The sequence below is a fragment of the Monodelphis domestica genome, chromosome 4 (assembly GCF_027887165.1).
Source record: "Monodelphis domestica isolate mMonDom1 chromosome 4, mMonDom1.pri, whole genome shotgun sequence".
NCBI classification, from domain to species: Eukaryota; Metazoa; Chordata; class Mammalia; order Didelphimorphia; family Didelphidae; genus Monodelphis; species Monodelphis domestica.
Window position 1 is genome coordinate 281,280,834 of NC_077230.1, and position 19,640 is coordinate 281,300,473.

Genomic DNA, 19,640 nt, shown 5'->3' on the forward strand with positions numbered 1-19,640 from the left:
AGACTGAAATGTATTCTATCCTAGCGACAGTAGCAATCTACTGGAGATTTTTGAGTAATGGAGTTACAGGGTCAGATCTTATCAGCTTCCCCATATTCAGTTATCTCTGTGCAGATGATTATCTGTTCTATTTATCCAGTCTCAACCTCTTTTCTGCTTTCCATATCTCCACCTATCTATTAGATATCTAAAACTATTATAGGATAGTCAAGTTGAAAGAAAAGTCAAGGATGACTCCAAGAATGAGAACCTGGGTGATTGGAAAGGATAGGAGTAGAGTCAGCAGAAATTGAGAAGTTTAGAGAAGGGTTTGGAGGAAAATGTAATGGATTCTGTTTGGAACATGTTGGGTTTAAGATGCTTACAGTACATCCAGTTGGAGTTGTCCAACATATTTTTCTTCTCTCCTTCCTGAACATTTGGTAATCTGGCTTCCAACTCAACTAAAATTACGGTCTCCAAAGTTCCCATGATTGCTGAATGACCACATCTGGTGATCTTTTCTCAGGACTCATCCTTCTCAACCCATCAGTTATATTTCAGATTCTTGATTTCCCTAGAGTCCCGGACTCCCTCCTTTCTGAGTTTTCATCACTGTTCTCTTTCCTGGTCCTTCTTCTCCTCCCTTTCTGATCACTCTTACTCAGCCTCTCCTGCTGACTCATCATTCACATCATACCCCTCCCTAATGATAGTTGTTCTTCAAAGTTCTGTCCTAGACCCTCTTCTTTTCTATAGTAGGATCTCGTCTTATGAGACCAAAATATTCTAAGAGCCTTCGAATAAGTTGAAAACCATGCATAAGTATTTCTTATATGAACACCCCTGGATACTTTATGACATTCTTAGGCTTATCAGAGCTTCCAGCATTACAACTCTTGTATTTGGGGGTCATTATTAATTACTAAATAATGTTAATGAAACAGAGAAGTACCGCTCTGATGCAGACAGGACTTGTCACAAGCAAAAACTCATGGAAGAGCTAATGTTTACCACAAAACAATGTAATGATCTCACTAATGCTTCTTAGAGCAAGAATGAGTGTGACTGAGCCAACTATATTGAGACTATACAGCTTGGGAAAATGGTGCAGATGTAGTGTGTAATTAAAACTTTTTATTTTATTTTTTTTTGCCTTTTTTAAATTTCCAATTGCCTATACCTGAGTTTGCATGTGTTCAGTTTATCTAAAATGATAACCTATTATACTTTCTTTCTTGTGTATTAATTAGAATGTTTGAAGCCTTTGGGACTTTATCCCCCAGAAGTCCTTCAGTATTTCCCAGAATTCCTCTCCTCTCCCCACCACCTTTGTATATAGTTCAGTGTCTCCACCCTATTTCTTCCTCTTTCTCACGGCTTGAGTTAGCTCCCTTTTAACTCTAGTTTTTATTTTAATAAATCTTATAAATATAATACTTGAGTTATTATATATTAATTTTGATTTTCACACTTGGCAATCTCATTATTTTCCCTGGAACTGTTTCCATCCAGTCATCTGCATATCATCTCTGTGCACATATTCCCAGATCTCTATTGACTTCTCTAATCTTTTCTTTGAGTTTCAATCATACATCACCATAGTTCATATATATATATATATATATATATATATATATATATATATATAGTTCAAACTGGATGTCCCAGAGACATTTTAAAATCCACATGTCTACAGTAGAACTTGCGCTGTAAATCCTTTCCTCTTCAAAATACCCTACTGACAGCTAGCTGGGTCAGTGGAAAGAGCACACGACTTAGCGTCAGAAGACCTGAGTTCAGATATGGTCTCAGATACTTACTGTGTGACCAAGGGCAAATCACTTAATCACTGTTTGCCTCAGTTTCCTTATCTATAAAATGGGGATAATAATAACACCTACTTCCCAAGGTGGTTTTGAGGATCAAATGAGATAATAATTGTAAGGATTTAGCACAACACCAAAGCATAGTAGCATTATATAAATGTTAGTTATAATTTTTATTATTGGGGCAGCTAGGTGGTATAGTGGATAGAGTGTTGGGTTTAGAGGCAGGAAGACTCATCTTCATGAGTTCAGATCTGGCCTTAGACACTTACTAGTTGTGTGACTTTGGGCAAATCACTTAACCCTGTTTGCCTCAATTTCCTCCTTTGTAAAATGATTTGGAGAAGGAAAAATACCAGATGGAGTAATGAAGAGTTGAACATGACTGAAAAATTACTAAACAGGAACATTATTATTACTAAGATATGATCTTTCTATTCTCTCAGGTTCATAATATTGACATATCCCAGACTCCTTATTTTCTCTAACCCTATATATTCAATCAGTTGCCAATTCTTGGTTGTTTTGACCCTCATAACATCTCTCAAATATGACTCCTTTTTCCCATTCCGACAGGTACCACTTTAGCTCAGGATCTCATAACCTCACTCCTAGAATATTGTAATAGCATCCAAATTGGTTTCCTTGTCTCATGTTTCCTCCTACTCAACTCCATTGCACACACTGCTGACAAAGGAATTTTCCTTAAGTGCAGATCTGATTGTCCACCCTCTTTACTCATTTAATTCCAGTGGTTTTCTAGTGCCTATAGGAAAAAAATATATAACCTCCTCTGTTTAGCTTCTAAGACCCTTAAGAGTCTGGTCCCAACTTATCTTTCCATCTTCATTGACCATTGCTCTACCTCCTGCACTTTGTGAACCAGCCAAATTAGCCTTTCTGTCCATCACACATTACACTCCTCATCCTCTCCCTGGACTTTTGCAAGGGTTGTTCCCCATAACTGGAATTTTGTTCCTGTTCTATGCCTCTCAGAGTTTCTCTTGTCCTTTACAATGAAGTACAAGCATCATCTTCTCAAGAAGGAAGCCTTTCCTGATCCCTTCAGTCCCACCAATTGTTAATGCCTTTCTCACTATATTGTATACATTTTTATTTATTAGCTTTATGTTTTTACTATAAGTATTTTTATATTTACTTTTCTCTCCCATTAGAATGTAAACGCATTGTGAATAGAGGTTATTTCATTCTTTGTATTTATGTCCCCAGTGCCTAGTATACTAACTGCACATGGTTGCTAAATAAAAACTTGTTGATTAAGAAAAAAACAAAAAAAATCCTTGTTGATTGATAGTGAGAGAATTCAGGAGAGAGATCAGGGTTGGGAGTTATCTGTTTACTGATGGCAGTTGCACTCATGAAAAATGATGAGATTGGGGCAGCAAGGTAGCACAGTGGATAGAGCACCAGTCTGGAAGTGGGAGGACCTAGGTTCAAATTTGACCTCTAACACCTCCTAGCTATGTGATCCTGGGCAAGTCTCTTTATTCCATTTGCCTAGCCCTTGCCCTTCTGTCTCAGAGTTGTTGTTACTGAGACAGAAAGTAACGGTAGAAAGAAAGAAAGAAAGAAAGAAAGAAAGAAAGAAAGAAAGAAAGAAAGAAAGAAAGAAAGAAAGAAAGAAAGAAAGAAAGAAAGAAAGAAAGAAAGAAAGAAAGAAAGAAAGAAGGAAGGAAGGAAGGAAGGAAGGAAGGAAGGAAGGAAGGAAGGAAGGAAGGAAGGAAGGAAGGAAGGAAGGAAGAAAAGATCACAGAGAGAGAAGAGATATATAGAAAATAGAAACTCAAAACATGATTCAGTGGTCACTCAGGGGATAAGACATGAATGATGATCTCAAAGGAGCCCAGAAGGAATGATTAAACAGGCATGGGGAGACCCAAGAGGGACTAATGTCACCAAAGCAAAGGAGGAAAAGTTAGGAGATTGGTCAACTATGTCAAAGGGATTAAAAGGGTCAAGACTGATGAAGACTGAGGGAAAAAAAACCCCAAATATTTGACTTAGCAGTTAAAAGATTGCTGCTAACCTATGGGAGAGCAATTTCCATTTAGTGCTAGTTATTCATGGTATCTTAAATTGCCAGATTTAATGGCCTTTTATCAGCTTTTATCCTTCTTGACCTCTCTGCAACTTTTGACATTGTTTGTCACCCTCTTCCTGACACTTTCTCCTCTCTATGTTTTGTAAGCTGATCTCTCCTGGTTCTCTTTCTACCTGTCTGAACTGTGTTTTAATCCTGTTGCTAGATACAGGTCATGCCTACTAACTAGGTGTACCACGAGGCTCTGTCCTTGGACCAACTGTAAGGTCATGATTGTTTTTTCCATGATTAGCAGTGCCTGACACGTGTTATTGTTCAGTTGTTTTCAGTCATGTCCGACTCTTCATGATCCCATTTGGGTTTTCTTGGCAAAGGTACTTGAGTGGTTTGCTATTTCCTTCTCTAGCTCATTTTACAGAGGAGCAAACTGAAACAAGCAGGGTTAAGTGACTTGTTGAGGATCACATAGTATCTGAGGCTGGATTTGAAATCAGGTCCTCTTCTTGGCATTGGTGACCTTTTTCATTCTGTTCTCCCTTATGGTTGGAATTTTGGGGTGGCATTTTAATTGTGAGTACAGGAAAAGGTGCCATTCAAATCCTGGCACTGTCACTTATTTCTTGGGCAAACCCACGTTATTCCTTCTAGGTCTGTTTTTCCCTTTCCTAATTGACAGGGTTGATTTAGATGACTTTGAAGTTCTCTCAGATTTAAATAAATGATTCTGTGGTTCTCCCCCTTCCCTCCTAGAATATAAATGGCATTGAGGAAGGAGTGGAATTCTTGCCAGCCAACAATTCAAGGAAGGTGGAGAAGCGAGGACCAAAGCGCTGGATTGTGCTGTTGGCATTGGTGACCTTTTTCATCCTATTATCTCTTATGGTTGGAATCTTGGTGTGGCATTTTAATTGTGAGTATAGGAGGACTCTTTAATATATTAGTAGGTGGAGGAAGTGGTCCAAAGGGGGCTTGGTCAGAGGGTGGGGAAATTGGGAGCCTAAATGGTGGTCTGACAGGAGGATAATGGCTAAGGATGGGTAGGTTATGATCTCAAACTCTGATGGAAATGGGCCCCACTAACTTGTACATAAGGATCCTTTTGGGCTATATATTGACTTAGAAAACCACACAATATTATCTATGTTTAATTCTATTTTTGCTTACTTGATTAAGTATTTCCCAATTGTATTTAGTTCTGGTTTGAACTTCACTTGGGAGTCACATATTTGACACCTTTGGTCCAGGGTTCTTTTCTTCTTTCTGAATTCCTCTGGGCCATGGAGGCTAAGCTAGGAGACCCCAGAGAGTTGATGTAATAGGATAAGGGGTGCGGAGAAGGGGAAAGAAGAGATAGGCTCATCATTGCTTTACTCTATTTCCTGGCACCATCTGCACTAGGGGTAAATGTCCTAGGAACTCAGGTCATAGAGATAATACTGGGACAGATTTTAAAATCTATATAATGAAGCTAGGATCTGGACTGAGAGTAAATCTAAAGTGATGGGAAGGTGGACACAGCCCTGCTCTTCTTATTTATTCTATTTGCTTTGGTTTCTTGTAGATCAGAATGCAAGGGTGCAGAAAATCTTCAATGGCTACTTAAGGATTACAAATGTGAACTTTATAGATGCCTATGAGAATCCCAACTCCACAGAATTTGCAAACCTGGCCAGCAAGGTTAAGGAAGTGGTAAGCCATCTCTTCCAGGATGAAGCTCTCCAGACAAGGAGGCACAGCTACCTTGTTGCGTTATGTCTTTTCATTCTGGTTAATGGCACTGGGGGAGTATGGGTCTGTCAAAGGCACTGGGTAGGAGGGTATCTAAGAATAGACATAAGGTTCCTGAGTACGGTGGGTGTGACGTTCAGGCCATGTGTAGGTCAAATAGTGGAGTCTGCTATGACCTTCCTCTCTTCTTCTTCCATTTTTTTTCTCACCTTGTGCTCCTTGGCAGCTAAAGATTTTATACAGTGGAATCCCAGCCCTTGGACCCTTCTACAAGGATTCTGGAGTAACAGCCTTCAGGTAAGGTACTAAGGGGAGAGGCTAGATGGGAGATGGGGCAAGAGATCAAATGGGAAAAAGCAAAGAGCTTCTCTACTTGAGAATGACCTGCCCCTGGACTGGGGTGGTGGAAATCATCTGGAATTCCAGTTTTGGTAAGCTGGGTAAAGTTGACAGTATGAATTGTATGAGCCATAGGAGAACCCTTACCATTCGAGCCCTAGGGTGGGTTCTGGTATGGCACATGAGCCATACCAGATGGCCAGGGCCCAGAGGAGCAGAGAAGCAGCCTTCCACATTCAGATGGAAAATATATTGTGGAAAGAATTCCAGACTTGGATTCAGAACATTTGAAACACTTTTATTTTTTGGAAAAGGTTTATTAATGCATCTTGTTAGAGAGAAAGAAAAAGAGAGAGGGGTGCATGCAAACGACAGCCCTTTGGCCATCATCAAGCCTATCTATCCCTGGCATGGCCCTGGGCACTCTGAGGACCTCTGGCCAGCGAAGCTTCTTCCTCCTTAATCTCTGACCTTTTTCAGCCCTGTAACTGTGGGCAAAGTCACTTCTCATGTGAAGATTGTTGTAAAGAATGTGCTTTGTAAACTTCAAAGCTCTATGTAAATGCAAGATCTAAACAACTGACTGTTGTTATTTAATAAAATCTAATTAAAGAGAAACTAGAATATTAACAGTAATAATAATAGCTGACATTTTACTTGGCCCTATAAGGTTTACAGAGCTCTTTACAAATATTGTCTCATTTGATCTTCACCACAGTTCTATGATGTAAGTGCTATTATTATCCCATTTTAACGGGTGAGAAAATTGAGACTGAGAAATGTTAAGTCACACACCCAGCCATGTAGCTAGTGTCTGAAGCAGAATTCAAACCCAGGGCTTCCTAATTCCAAGTCTGAGGCTCTATCAACTACCATACTTTCTTGGGAGCATAGATACCTTTCCTGGCTAGAGACTGGGGAGAATAGGCAGGTAGTTCTAAATCATGGCATAAACTGAAGGTCTATTTATGATCCTAGTTTCGTTGAATCCAGAACCCATCTATGCCAGTAAACACCTTATCCCTACTTCCTACAATCCTAGACTGTAAATGCTATTGACTTCCCTGGTTGATTATCTCCAGTTTATCCTGTCTACATCTTGGTTGCACATAGTTGTTCTCTTGGTGTCCCCCATTAGACAGCTCCTTGAAAGCAGGGACCATCTTTTGCCTTTCTTTGTATGTCCTTCACTTAATCCAATGCCTTCCACATAGTAGGTACTTAATCGCCCAAAAAACTTATTTCATATCCTTCTCTCATTTCAGTGAGGGCAGTGTCATTGCCTACTACTGGTCAGAATTCAGCGTCCCCCAATACAAAGTTCAGGAGGTTGATCGAGTCATATCAAAAGAAAATGCCATAATGCTACCTCTTAGATCCCGAGCCGTGCAGTCCTTCACTGTGGATTCAATTGTGGCTTTCCGTGAGTTCTGGGCTTGGAGGTGAATGGATGAACCAGAGTGAATAGAGGCAAAGAAGAGGGAAGAGCTGGGAGGGATGGAAAAAAAATGAGGGCTGAGCCAGAGCTTGACAGATTTAGATCTGTCCTTCAAGGGTCAGTCTCTGGAATTGCCTTCTTATAGACCAGAGATCCAGCAGTCTGGAATTCACTGGGGATCAGAGTACTGAGCTTACTGAAAGAGCATCTCCCTTGAAGTAAAAAGGAAGCAGATGAGAAGGAAGTGCAGAGTACCTATAAAAACCCTTCTGCTCTTTCTCTCCTTTTCTCAGCCACTGATGCCAGAACAGCACAGACAACGCGAGATAGTAAGTAATACTGCCTGGAATGCTCTTCCTCCTCATCTCTGCTTCCTGACTTCTCTGGCTCCCTCAGGTCTCAGCTGAAATCTTGCCTTTCCCTAATCCTCCTTCACTCTAGTGCCTTCCCTCAGTTATTATCTTCAATTCATCCTGTATTTAGTTTATTTTTACATAGTCTTTTGCCTTATGTCTCTTTCATTAGAGTGAACTCCTAGAGGGCACTAGATAAATGTTGGTTGATTAGCCACTGGCTTCTCTTGCTGGTGATACAGAATGGGATGTGGTCAAAGCTTAGAGATGACTTAGAAACTCCCTTTCACCTCTTCAATTCTTAGGGGTGGAAGTTTATTTCAGGATCCTGTGTCCAGGATGGTACTATAAGTCTTTGTGATACTAGGCTTACAAAGTAACTTCCAGGGTTATGATAAAGGATGATGGACAATAAGGCTTATGGATTTCTCCTTAGGGCACTAATCAATTGCCCTCCCACAATCAAAGGATCTCAGGGAAGGACTCTAGAAGTGTAGTCTAGACTGTCTCTGCACTGGGACCCCCTATATAACCTCCCCCCAAATGGGTTGTCCAACATCTGCTTGAAGACATCAAGTGATAGGCAATTATCTCCTTCTCAAAGAAACCCACTCCACTTCTGAATCATTCTTACTGCTTGGAAATCTTTCATTATATCAGATTTGCTTAAATCAGCCTCTCTGCATCTTGTACTCACTGTTTAATTCTTCTTTCATACCTTTTACATACTTGAAGATGACTACCATATATACCTTACATCTTCTCTTTTCTTCCAGCAGAATGTTTCTAATTTCAATTTCTATTTATCTTCTATGATCTTTATGTGGTCTTTATTTCTCATTATACTCTGGTCACACTTGTCTAGACTTGTTCGTGTTTGTCTACAGATTGCCTAAAATATGGCGCCAAGAACCAGACCTATAACTTCAGATGCGGTCTGATCACAAAGAAGAGTTTTTCTCATTCTGGATAGTATACTTCTAAGAATGCAACCTAAGATTGCATCAGCTTTTTGGGAGCTGCTTTGTGATTCATAGTAAGCTCGAAGGTCAATCTAGCTTTTCATAGAAACCATTTTCCTTTCATGCTTCCCCATACCATCCTCATGTAGTTGATTGAACTCAAGTGCAGGTCTTTGCATTGATGATTATTAAAACTCATCATTTTTTATTTGGCTTTTCAAATCTATCATCCCAGTTCTCTTGTTCAGCATGTAAATGGTCCTTCCTAACTTTCTGTCAGTTTGATAAGAAATATCTCAAAAGAAACACAAGATGTGCAAATTTAGAGACATCTCCATCCCAAATATTCATATGGACTATTTGTGCCTGACCTGTGGCAGAACCTTCTGAGCTTGAATTGGTCTGATCAAGCAAGTTGGACACATTCTACATTGACCACAACATCATGATGTCATTTTGGTCCTCTTCAAGTACAAAGGACAACCACCAACCAGCTAACTAACCAAGCTTATCCAAGGCACTGATAAAAATCTTAAGCAAGACATCTCCCCCCAAACTGACATAGATTCATTAATCACTGTTCTGTGGGTATATTCACAATTGGGAATTTAATAACCAATTGGGAATTTATGTAACTATGCTATCATCTAGCACATATCTTTATATCTTGTCCACCAAATCTTTATCAGAGACTTTGAGAAACATTTTTCTAAAATATAAGTGTATTATGTTTAGGGCTTTCCTCTGACCTATTAGTCTAGAAACTCTGTCAATAAAGGAAATGAATTTAGTTTGGAACAATCTGTTCTTAATTATATTGATTCTTATTTTTAAAAATCCATACTTTCTGTCTAGAACCAATACTAAGAATTAGTTCTAAGGCAGAAGAATAGTAAGGTCTAGACAATTGGGGTTAAGTGACTTGCCCAGGGTCACATCACTAGGAAGTGTCTGAATCCAGATTTGAACCCAGACATCCTATCTCTAAGCCTGGCTCGCTATCCATTGAACCACTTAACTGCTCCAGTTATATTGATTCTAGTGGGCACTGCTTCCTTTTTCATGCTCATAATTCATCCTTTTAATAATATTTTCTTGTAGTAGGAGTTGAAGTCAAGCTTACTAGCTTCTAGTTTAAAGACTACTTTGTTGCCTATTTTTTTAACTAGGGGGAAAAAGGAGAAAGGATAAGACAAATCTATTGTTTCTAGACTTAGAACGCTTCTTTCTGCTCTCTTCAGTTTTTCCAGAGATCATTGACAGGGGCTTAGTTAGCATTTATTTATATTTGCTGATTCTTTCAGTCCCCTCAGATGTAATTCACCTGATGATGAGCTCATTAAGATAGTTGCTCTCTTAACATCTCACTCATCTTTGATTTCAGTCCCTTATTAGGAATCTTCATTCTATCCTACCTAATTCTGTTCCTTGGTAGGGGAACCCCCCCACAAAAAGAACCCAACAAAAACTAGAAGCAAAATAAGCATCAAGTAATTCTGTCATCTTTATTGTCCATAATCCATGACCTATTTACCTAAGCAGTGGTCTAGTCTCCTGTTTAGTTGTTCTTTTGTCCCCAATATAACTTTTCTAAAAAGCAGCCCTTCTTAATGTTTTTAACATTCATTCATTGACAAATTAAACTCATTCTAGGTATGAACACTCCTTACTCTATTCTTACAGCACCTGCTATTCTTATGTATTCATCCATAGCTATTTACACTTATAGGATAAGATTGCATAGTTAGAGCTAGAAAGGACCTTAGAGGTCAGTTAGACCAGTTGTCTCATTTTACTGATGGGGACTTGGGGCCCAGCAATGTAACGTGATTTGAACAAAGGGATTCTGACTCCAATTTCACTTCTCTCTCTCTCTCTCTCTCTCTCTCTCTCTCTCTCTCTCTCTCTCTCTCTCTCTCTCTCTCTCTCTCTCTCTCTCTCTCTCTCTCTCTCTCCTCCCTTTCTCTCTCTCCCTCCCCCCCCTCTCTCTCTCTCCCTCTTTCTCTCTCTCTCTCCCTCCCTCTCTCTCATCTCTCTGTCTCTTTATCCCATTTTAATTTTAAATTATGCTAAAAAATTATATCCCTTTCTCTACCCAGAGAATCATCTCTTGTGACAAAAATTCTTTTAAAAAGAGGAAAAAAGGTAGTTAGTAAAAGCAGTCAACACAGTTTATGTTGTGTCAGCACAGTTTGTGCCTGACTATTTTTGGAAAATATTCTATGCCCATTGTATTCCACCTCTACAAAGCAGGATGGTAGAGGCATTTTTTTCAGTAGTGCTCTAGGGCAGACTTGTTTATTATAATTTATATAGCAACTAGTGCCTTTTTGTTCTTTTCTATCTACATTGTGTATACTATTTTCTTGGTCCTGCCTATTTCATTCTTTAGGATTTTTGGTGCATGAATACTTCATATACATTGTTTATTAACTATAATATTTGTGTATCATAATTTGTTTAGTCAGTTCCCAATCAGCATGCATCTACTTTGTTTTTGGTTCTTCGTTTCTCTAGAAAGTACTGATTTGAATATGTTTATGTTTTTGGAATATTGTTTTATTCTGAACATATTAAAAAAAAACTAAATTGGCTATTGAGTTCTCTGCATCCACATTGATTTCTTTAAAACTGCTGTACTTTCTTTTCTCAATGGAGTTGCCAAATTCTGTCATTTCTACCTACATAAATTTTTTTACATTTAATCCTCTTTTCACTACACATACAGCCAGCATCCTTGCTGCCTCCTGGACTATTACAATGAACTCTATATTTTTATTTTTTAATTTAATTTTTATTTTTGTTATTAAGTTTTTTTTACCAATTGCATGTTATAACAAATTTCTATAACAAAAAGTTTTCTGAAGTTATATGATCCAAATTGTCTCACTCTCTCCTTCCATATTGTTCATTTTCTACTATGAATTCTTAATTTCTTCCCCTGACTTGTCTTTCCACATTTCAACCCATGCTCCACAAAGCTACTACAGGTGGTTTTCCCATAACACAGGTCTGACTGTGTCTCTCCCTTTCTCAGCAAATACCAATGGCTTTCTATTAATTTTCCTATTGTGTTTCATAACCTGATTCTAGCTTATCCTAAGTTTTCCTTCATGAATCTTTTTGTATCATTTTATTTAAAAAGTTATTTGCAATTTCAATTTTTTCACTCAGTAATAAATATTATAATATACATATGAAGTCATGCAAAATGTATTTATCCATTAGCCATGTTATGAAAAACAATAACAACAAAAGCAAGAAAAATAAAGAGAAAACTATATCCTTCAGTCTTTACCAAGAATCTATCAGTTTCCTGTCTAGAGATGGATAACATTTTTCATCTTCAGTCTTTTGGAATTGTCATAGATTATCATATTATTCAGAGTTGCTAAGTTTTTCACAGTTTATTATTGTTACAATATTGCTGTTACTGTGTATATTGTTCTCCTGTTCATTTCTCTTTGCTTTAGTTCACGTGCTTTGTAGGTTTTCTCTGAAACCATCCCTTTCATCATTTCTTATAGCACAATAGTATTCCTTCACATTCATATAGCATAATTTGTTCAGCCATTCTATAATTTGTGAGCAGTCACTCAGAAGTGCTAAAAAAGATTTTGTATATAATTCATGATTTTTCAAAAATTAAGATGTTTTATTATAAACTTAATCAGAAGACACCAGTATTTCTTTTCTGGATTTTTATTTTATTTTATTAACCAATATTTATTTTCTTTCTCTCTCTTTCACCTCCACCCCAAGTAAAACAAAACCAAAAAAAAAACCCTTGTAACAAATGTGTGTAGTCAAGTGAAGTAAATTCCCACACTGACTGGGTCCAAAAACCTATGTTTCATTCTGCACCTTGAATCCATCTCTTCTTTATTAGAAGTCTATTAGAAGTAAGAGGTGAGTGATATGGTTTGTCATTGGTCCTCTGGAATTTTGATTGGTCCATACACTGATCACAATTCTTTTTTTTAATTAAAATTTTTTTCAATAAACAAAAATTTATCTTCTCTTCCACTTCCCTCCATTAAAAAACAAATAAACAAATCCTTGTAACAAACATGGAGAATTAAGCAAATAAGATTCCTGCATTGGCTAAGTCTAAAAATATATGTCCCTTTCTGTACCATGAGCTTACCATCTCTTTGTCAGGAGGTAGGTAGTTTGCTTCATCATCACTCCTTTGGAATTATGACTGGTCACTGCATTGCACTAATCAGAGTTCTTAAGTCCTTCAAAGTAAACACAAATATTTTACAAAGAACAAGGAAGAAAATTGTCTGGAAAACTAAACCTATTTTTTAAAATTAAAATATACAAAATTTAACAGGATAGTAGTAAAATGTTCCCTTTTGCATTTCCTTTTTGTCTTTTGGGGACATTTAAAAATGTTTTATTGACGTTTCTTATTTACTTATTTTTGCATATAAGTCTACTCACTAATTCATACCCCCCCCTTCCCCAAGTAGAAGCCCTCCCTTAGAACAAATGTATAAAGTCAAGCGAGAAAATCAGCACATTGTCCATGCCTGAGAATGCAGGTCTCCTTTAGCAACTCTTAATTTATAAGCTTTTAATGAAGAGGTAGGAGGTACATTTCATCATCAATCTTTTGAAGTTACAATTGTTTAGTTGCGCCTTTGATCAGAGTTCTGAAGTCTTTTAAAGTTGTTTTTCCTCACACTATTATTGTGGCAGCCTACTTTTCCAACAATCTTATTAGACATTACATCTTTCCTACAGTCAGCTGTCCTACCGGATTTGCCTTTTTGCTGTTCCTCATGTGAGACCTTCCATCTCTTTATTTCCCAAGCCCCCTTTCTCCTTACCATTGCTTCTTAGAAACTTGTCTCTTTCAGACCTCAAGTCATATTCCTTTACCATTAAACTTTTCTTGATTTGTTATACCCCCAAGCCTGTATTTATTTTGTATATATTGTATGTATTTTTTCCTTTCTTTAAAAACAAAAACAAAAAAAACCCAAACAAACCCATACCTTCTGTTTTAGAATTGATGCTAAGTAACAGTTCCAAGACAGAACAGGAAGAGCTAAGCAACTGGTGTTAAATGACTTGCCCAGAGTCAAGCTGCTAGGAACTGTCTGGGGTCACATTTGAACCCAGTATTTCCTATTTCCAAGCCTGGCTTTCTATCCGCTGAGCCAGTTAACTGACCATTCATGTATTTCTTTCCCTTTGCTCTGCTCTGCTCTGCTCTGCTCTCCTTCCCTTCCCTTCCCTTCCCTTCCCTTCCCTTCCCTTCCCTTCCCTTCCCTTCCCTTCCCTTCCCTTCCCTTCCCTTCCCTTCCCTTCCCTTCCCTTCCCTTCCCTTCCCTTCCCTTCCCTTCCCTTCCCTTCCCTTCCCTTCCTTTCCCTTCCCTTCCCTTCCCTTCCCTTCCCTTCCCTTCCCTTCCCTTCCCTTCCCTTCCCTTCCCTTCCCTTCTCTTCCCTTCCCTTCCCTTTTGTCTTGTCTTGTCTTGTCTTGTCTTGTCTTGTCTTGTCTTGTCTTGTCTTGTCTTGTCTTGTCTTGTCTTGTCTTGTCTTGTCTTGTCTTGTCTTGTCTTGTCTTGTCTTCTCCTTTCCTTTCTTTTCTAACCCCTACTTTTCAACTTAGTATCAATACTGTGTATTGGTTCTAAGGCAGAAGAGTGGTAAGGTCTAGACGATGGGGGTTAAGTGACTTGCCCAGGGTCACACAGCTGGGAAGTGTCTGAGGTCACATTTGAACCTCCTGTCTCTGGGCCTTTTCTCATTCCACTGTGTCATCTACCTTCCCCCAAGTAATTTCTTATCTATGTCTATGCCTGCCTGTCTGCTCCTTCAAATTCTCTCATTTTTAATTCTCTTCTGTGCAGATAGCTGCAGCTTTTCCCTACACGCCCACGCTGGTGAGGTGACTCGGTTTACCACACCGGGATTCCCAGACAGCCCCTACCCACTGCGTGCCCGCTGCCAGTGGGTTCTGCGGGGAGATGCTGACCTGGTGCTGAGCCTCACCTTCCAGAGCTTTGATATTGCCCCATGTGATGCTGCTGGGAGTGATACTGTGATGGTCTATGACTCCCTGAGCCCAGTGGAGCCTCGAGCTGTGGTGCAGTGAGTATGCTGGGGCTGGGGTCCCTTGCTTCAAATAAATAGGCTGGTTCTGCAAGGAAAATCCACAGGGAGATGACAAGATGTCATCATCATGCTAGCGAGCATTTATAAGGATTGCAAAGAACATCACACACCTCATCTAGCTTCCTGTATTCAGATGGTGTCTGAAGGGTAAGCTTGAGCCATTGGTTTTATATTGTAGAAATGTCATTCAGTCACTTTTATTTTTACCCCTTACTTTCTGTTGTTACAAGACAGAAGGGCAAGGGCTAGGATGATGGGTTAAGTGACTTGCCCAGGGTCACACAGCTAGGATGTGTCTGACGCCAGATATGAACCCAGAACCGCCTGCCTGGTGCTCTCTAGACTGTGCCACCTAGCTGCCCCCATTCAATAACTAATAAAGCAGGAGCTCTTAATCTGGGGTCTGTCATCTTGTTTGTTTTTCCCCCTAGTGTGTTGATAATTTTCCTTCAATAGAATTGGTTTCCCTTGCACTCTTCTTATGATATCATGTGCTTAAAAACATTGTTTTGAAAAGGGATCTGTAGGCTTCCCTTAACTGCCAAAGGGCTCTAAGACTCCAAATAAGATTAAGAATCCTTGGTCTAAAGCAAGGAGCAGGCACAGTGTTCAGAATGGGTTACAAAATAATGTTCTGAGTATCAAAATATGGAACATTTCAGAAGTAATTTCATCCCAAACTGACCATAGATAATTTCTATTCAAGCCCCTGTTCTAATCCATTCTCCACATGGCTGCTCAATTGATATTCCTAAAAATCCACTCTGAGCATGATCCTCCTCTGCTCTAGAAGCTTCTGTGACTCCCTCTTGTAGCTAGAATGACATATGAACTCCTTTGTGCGGCATTTAAAGCCCTTCACAGACCAATTGTCATTCATGGAAGTGAGCGCCGGCTGGGTACAGGTGGGCTGGCGGTCACTTTCTATGTCTGACTCCTGAAATTTGGGGGATTGGAGGCTGGTTCAGATCCAGGTAGGCAAGGATGCTTGGGGGGATTGTCTGCATCTTCTTCCCTCTAGTTCTCCTTCCTTCCCCTTCCACAGGTTGTGTGGCAGCTATTCGCCCTCCTACAACTTGACCTTCCTCTCCTCTCAGAACGTCATGCTCGTCACACTCATCACCAACACTGTCCGGCGCCACCCTGGTTTTAAGGCTGAATTCTTCCAGCTGTCCAAGATGACTCGTAAGGAAAGGGTTGGGGATGGTGATGTGTGGGGAATGAGGTAGTCAGCTAAGTGGCACAGTGGATCCAGCCTCAGACATTTACTAGCCGTGTGACCCTGGGCAAGTCACTGGACCATGTTTGCCTCAGTTTCCTCATCTGTAAAATGAGCTGGAGAAGGAAATGGCAAACCACTCCAGTGTCTTTGCCAAAAAACAACAACCCCAAAACTGAATGGGGTCATGAAGAGTCACACAAGACTTAAAAGACTAAACAACAACAAAAAGGTGGGGGTTGTGTGGAAACCCTAGAGCAGGGATTCTGCATGAGCTTTTTGTGTGTCATAAAGCCCTTTGAACTTCCTCCAAATCATGTTTTTAAATGGATAAAACAAATACATAGGATTACAAAGGAAAGCAACTATATAAAAATATAAGATATATTTGCATTAACATAAAATATTAAATATAGATAAATATATATATATAAATAAAATTATTAAATAAATAAATAAATGAAATATTAAAATAAGTTCAGGGGCCTCAGGTTAAGAACCCCTTCCCTGGAAGATGCTGCTGCCTCTAAAGGGCATAATTAACAACAGGCCACAGATGATTTCCATTCAAACCTCTGTCCTTCTAATCCATTCTCCATATGGTTGTCCAATTGATATTCCCAAAACACCATTGCTCCTCCCTTGCTCAAAAAGCTTCAGTGGCTCCCTATTATAGCTAAGATAAAGCATGAACGCCTTTGTGTGGCATTTAATAGCCCTTCACAATCTACCAGATTGTGAGTCAAACTGTCTTCCCTGACTCCAGGATGGGATTGATTTCACGTGGCTTCCTCTCATGCATTCTGTTCCAGCCCAAGTGGCCTCCTTTGCCATTCCTCGCACAGAGCCCACTTGTCTGCCTTCTTCTCTCTACCTTTGTAGAATTGTAGAATTGCCTAGAATATACTTCCTCCTCACCTCAGCCCCTTGGAATCTTGAGCTGCCATCTTCAAGGCTCAGCTTAGCTTTCCTTCTCCTATATAAGATCTTCCCTAATTCTTCCAACTGTTTCTCCTTCTCTCCCTCAAAATGACTTTGAGTTTACTTAGTAGATGTTCTTTTGCCTTAGAATCTCCCTCATTTCTCTTCCAGCCATTAGATGTGATCTCATTGAGGGCAGAGACTATTTTTTGCCTCTATGTTCCCAGTTGGTAATATAGTGCCTAGCATATAGTAGGTGCTTAATAAATGCTTACTGAATTTAATTGAAACCCTCTGTAGTAAGGTTGTTTGGAAAAGGAGAGGCTGGTGGGCAGCCAAAGGGGAGGTTTGGATGATTTGAAATATGAAATCATGGAGCTTCTAGAGCAGGGGTTCAAACCTGGGGTTTGTGAACTTTTTTAAAATTAAGTTTATTTAATTAATTAATTAATTAATTAAGAATATTTTTCTATGGTTACATGATTCATATTCTTTCCCTCTCCTCCTCCCACCCCACTCCTATAGTCAATGAACAATTCCATTGGGTTGTGAACTTTTTTAAAGGAAATATTCTGACAACGATATTTGTAATCATGTGTATTTTATTTTATGCATTTTAAGAACATTATTGAGATGGGTACAGCCATAGGCTTTACCAGATCAAAGAGGTCCTAATACAAAAAAAGGTTACTAACTCCAGGGGGAGACAGCAGCTTGGGTTTGTTTGGAGGACCACCTTTAAAGGGAGCCAGTGAGTGTCTTGGTGGTCTTCCACCACCGTGCAGAATTTTTGGGCTCTCGCTCTAGAAATTAGAGGGGACCAACCTCTTTGTCATCTTACCTAGAAGCTACCATTGAAAGGCCATTTGATTCATCTCTTCTTCTCCCTCCCATCTAAACTCTTTGTCTCTGGGTTCCTCACTATTTCTCATGTTTTTTGACTTTCAGAATGTGGAGGCTACCTAAGTGGAGAGCAGGGGACATTCAATACCCCCTATTACCCAGGTCACTACCCCCCCAATATTGACTGCACGTGGAACATTGAGGTAGGAGCTGGGTGTGTCTAATATGTGTAGTTGGTAGAATAAGGAAAGAGAGAAGGAAGAAGGGATGGGAAGAGGCTACGTGTCTCTGGGTCATTGTGAAGAAAGACTTTTGAGAACATGAAAGGACAGCCCCAAACCTCAGTGAAGTTCTGAGCTACTTAAGATATTAAAACTTAAATTACGCTTAAATCTTTGGGCTACCCTTATAAATAGGAATTATTTTTATCCATATTTCCAGTGTCTTTGGTGCTACCAATATTGGGCAAAATGTCAAGGGAAGGAAATGATAGAAAGCAATGAGTTTGAGAAAGGGAATAAGAAAATTCAGATTTATTGGTTTTTTTTTTTTTTGGAGCAGATGATGAGAGAAGGCCTTTCCTCCCAGGACCTTGGGATAGAGGGTGGAGAGAAACAATTGCTGAGTTTCATCTCCTTTTGCAGGTCCCTCGTAAACAAAATGTCAAGATTCGTTTCAAATTCTTCTATCTGGTAGAACCGCATGCAACCCTTGGTACCTGCATGAAAGATTTTGTAGAGATCAATGGGGAAAAGTAAGTGCTCTGGGGAAATAGGGAGGAACCTGAGAATTCTCAGTGATGTTTCTACCTAGAATTATCTGTAATGGAAAAAAGGGGGAAGGAAGCCCTGGTTTCATGTGTGTGACTAGGTCTTCAACCTCTCCGTATCCCCCAGCCTTGTCCCCTTCTTAGGGGTCTCTCTTAACTACGCCTGTCCAGTGGGGAGTTTCCCAGCCTGCTTTGTGGCCCATCATCCCTTCCCATCCCCTTAGCTGGGGTTCGGTGGTGGTCCTAGCAGTGTGCTCACCAGAGATCTGCTCCTGTCACCTCCAGGTACTGTGGAGAGAAGCCTCAGTTTGTGGTCACCAGCAACACTAATAAAATCACTGTAAAATTCCATTCGGATGAGTCCTACACCGATACAGGTTTCTTCGCTGAATATCTCTCCTATGACTCCAGTGACCGTGAGTAAAGATGGGGGTGGCTTTGGAAAGTTAACCTGTATGGAAATTGGCCCATGATGAGCTTTCTCCTTTTTTCATGTTTGTAAAACACTTTTTAGCCATTATCTTATTTAATCCTCATACAATCTGGTGAGTTAAGGAAGGTAGGCACGTTTACTGCCATGTTATAGATGAGAAAGTCTGAGGTCCAGAAAGGTTAAGCAATTAGTAAGTGACAGAACCAGGATTAGAACTAGGATCTCCTGATGCCCAATCTTGTGCTTTTAAAAATTTATCATAGTGTCTCTCTGGAGTTTCAAGCCATTGAACCTTCCAAAGAGATTTCACTGGCGTTCTCTGATCTGTATCCTTTGGTGTCCAAGGCTAACTATTGTTATAGTCTTTGCCCTTAGATGCTGAGTATTGTTTTTTTGGAAATCCAGCCATTTGATGGGAGTGGGAGTTTTATATTTGGAGTCAGTGGGCTTTGCCCTAAGCTTATCCGGCTCTGCTGGCTCAGGGTGAAATAGATGTTTTCTGTTCTATTATTTTTTATTTTTATGAATATAAAAATGCCCTGATTGTACAGAGAGGGCAACAGTCTGCCAGGGGAGGGTTAGTAGAGTAGCTATGAGAACTGCAAGCCTAGCATGGGTCCCCCTCTCACCTCCTCC

The 19,640-nt window shown here is 39.7% G+C and overlaps 1 protein-coding gene across 1 annotated transcript in view; it reads left to right on the plus strand.

Annotated features, from left to right (window-relative positions):
• The window catches only part of ST14 (ST14 transmembrane serine protease matriptase), a 72,715-nt gene that overhangs the window by 41,597 nt on the left and 11,478 nt on the right, over positions 1-19,640 (plus strand). The window contains exons 2-11 of the mRNA XM_007495130.3: positions 4,621-4,780; positions 5,432-5,559; positions 5,825-5,895; positions 7,203-7,360; positions 7,669-7,704; positions 14,555-14,795; positions 15,865-16,004; positions 17,908-18,005; positions 18,447-18,556; positions 18,857-18,987. Of these exons, the coding sequence (XP_007495192.2) occupies positions 4,621-4,780; positions 5,432-5,559; positions 5,825-5,895; positions 7,203-7,360; positions 7,669-7,704; positions 14,555-14,795; positions 15,865-16,004; positions 17,908-18,005; positions 18,447-18,556; positions 18,857-18,987 (1,273 nt within the window). The remainder of the gene's footprint in view (positions 1-4,620; positions 4,781-5,431; positions 5,560-5,824; positions 5,896-7,202; positions 7,361-7,668; positions 7,705-14,554; positions 14,796-15,864; positions 16,005-17,907; positions 18,006-18,446; positions 18,557-18,856; positions 18,988-19,640) is intronic.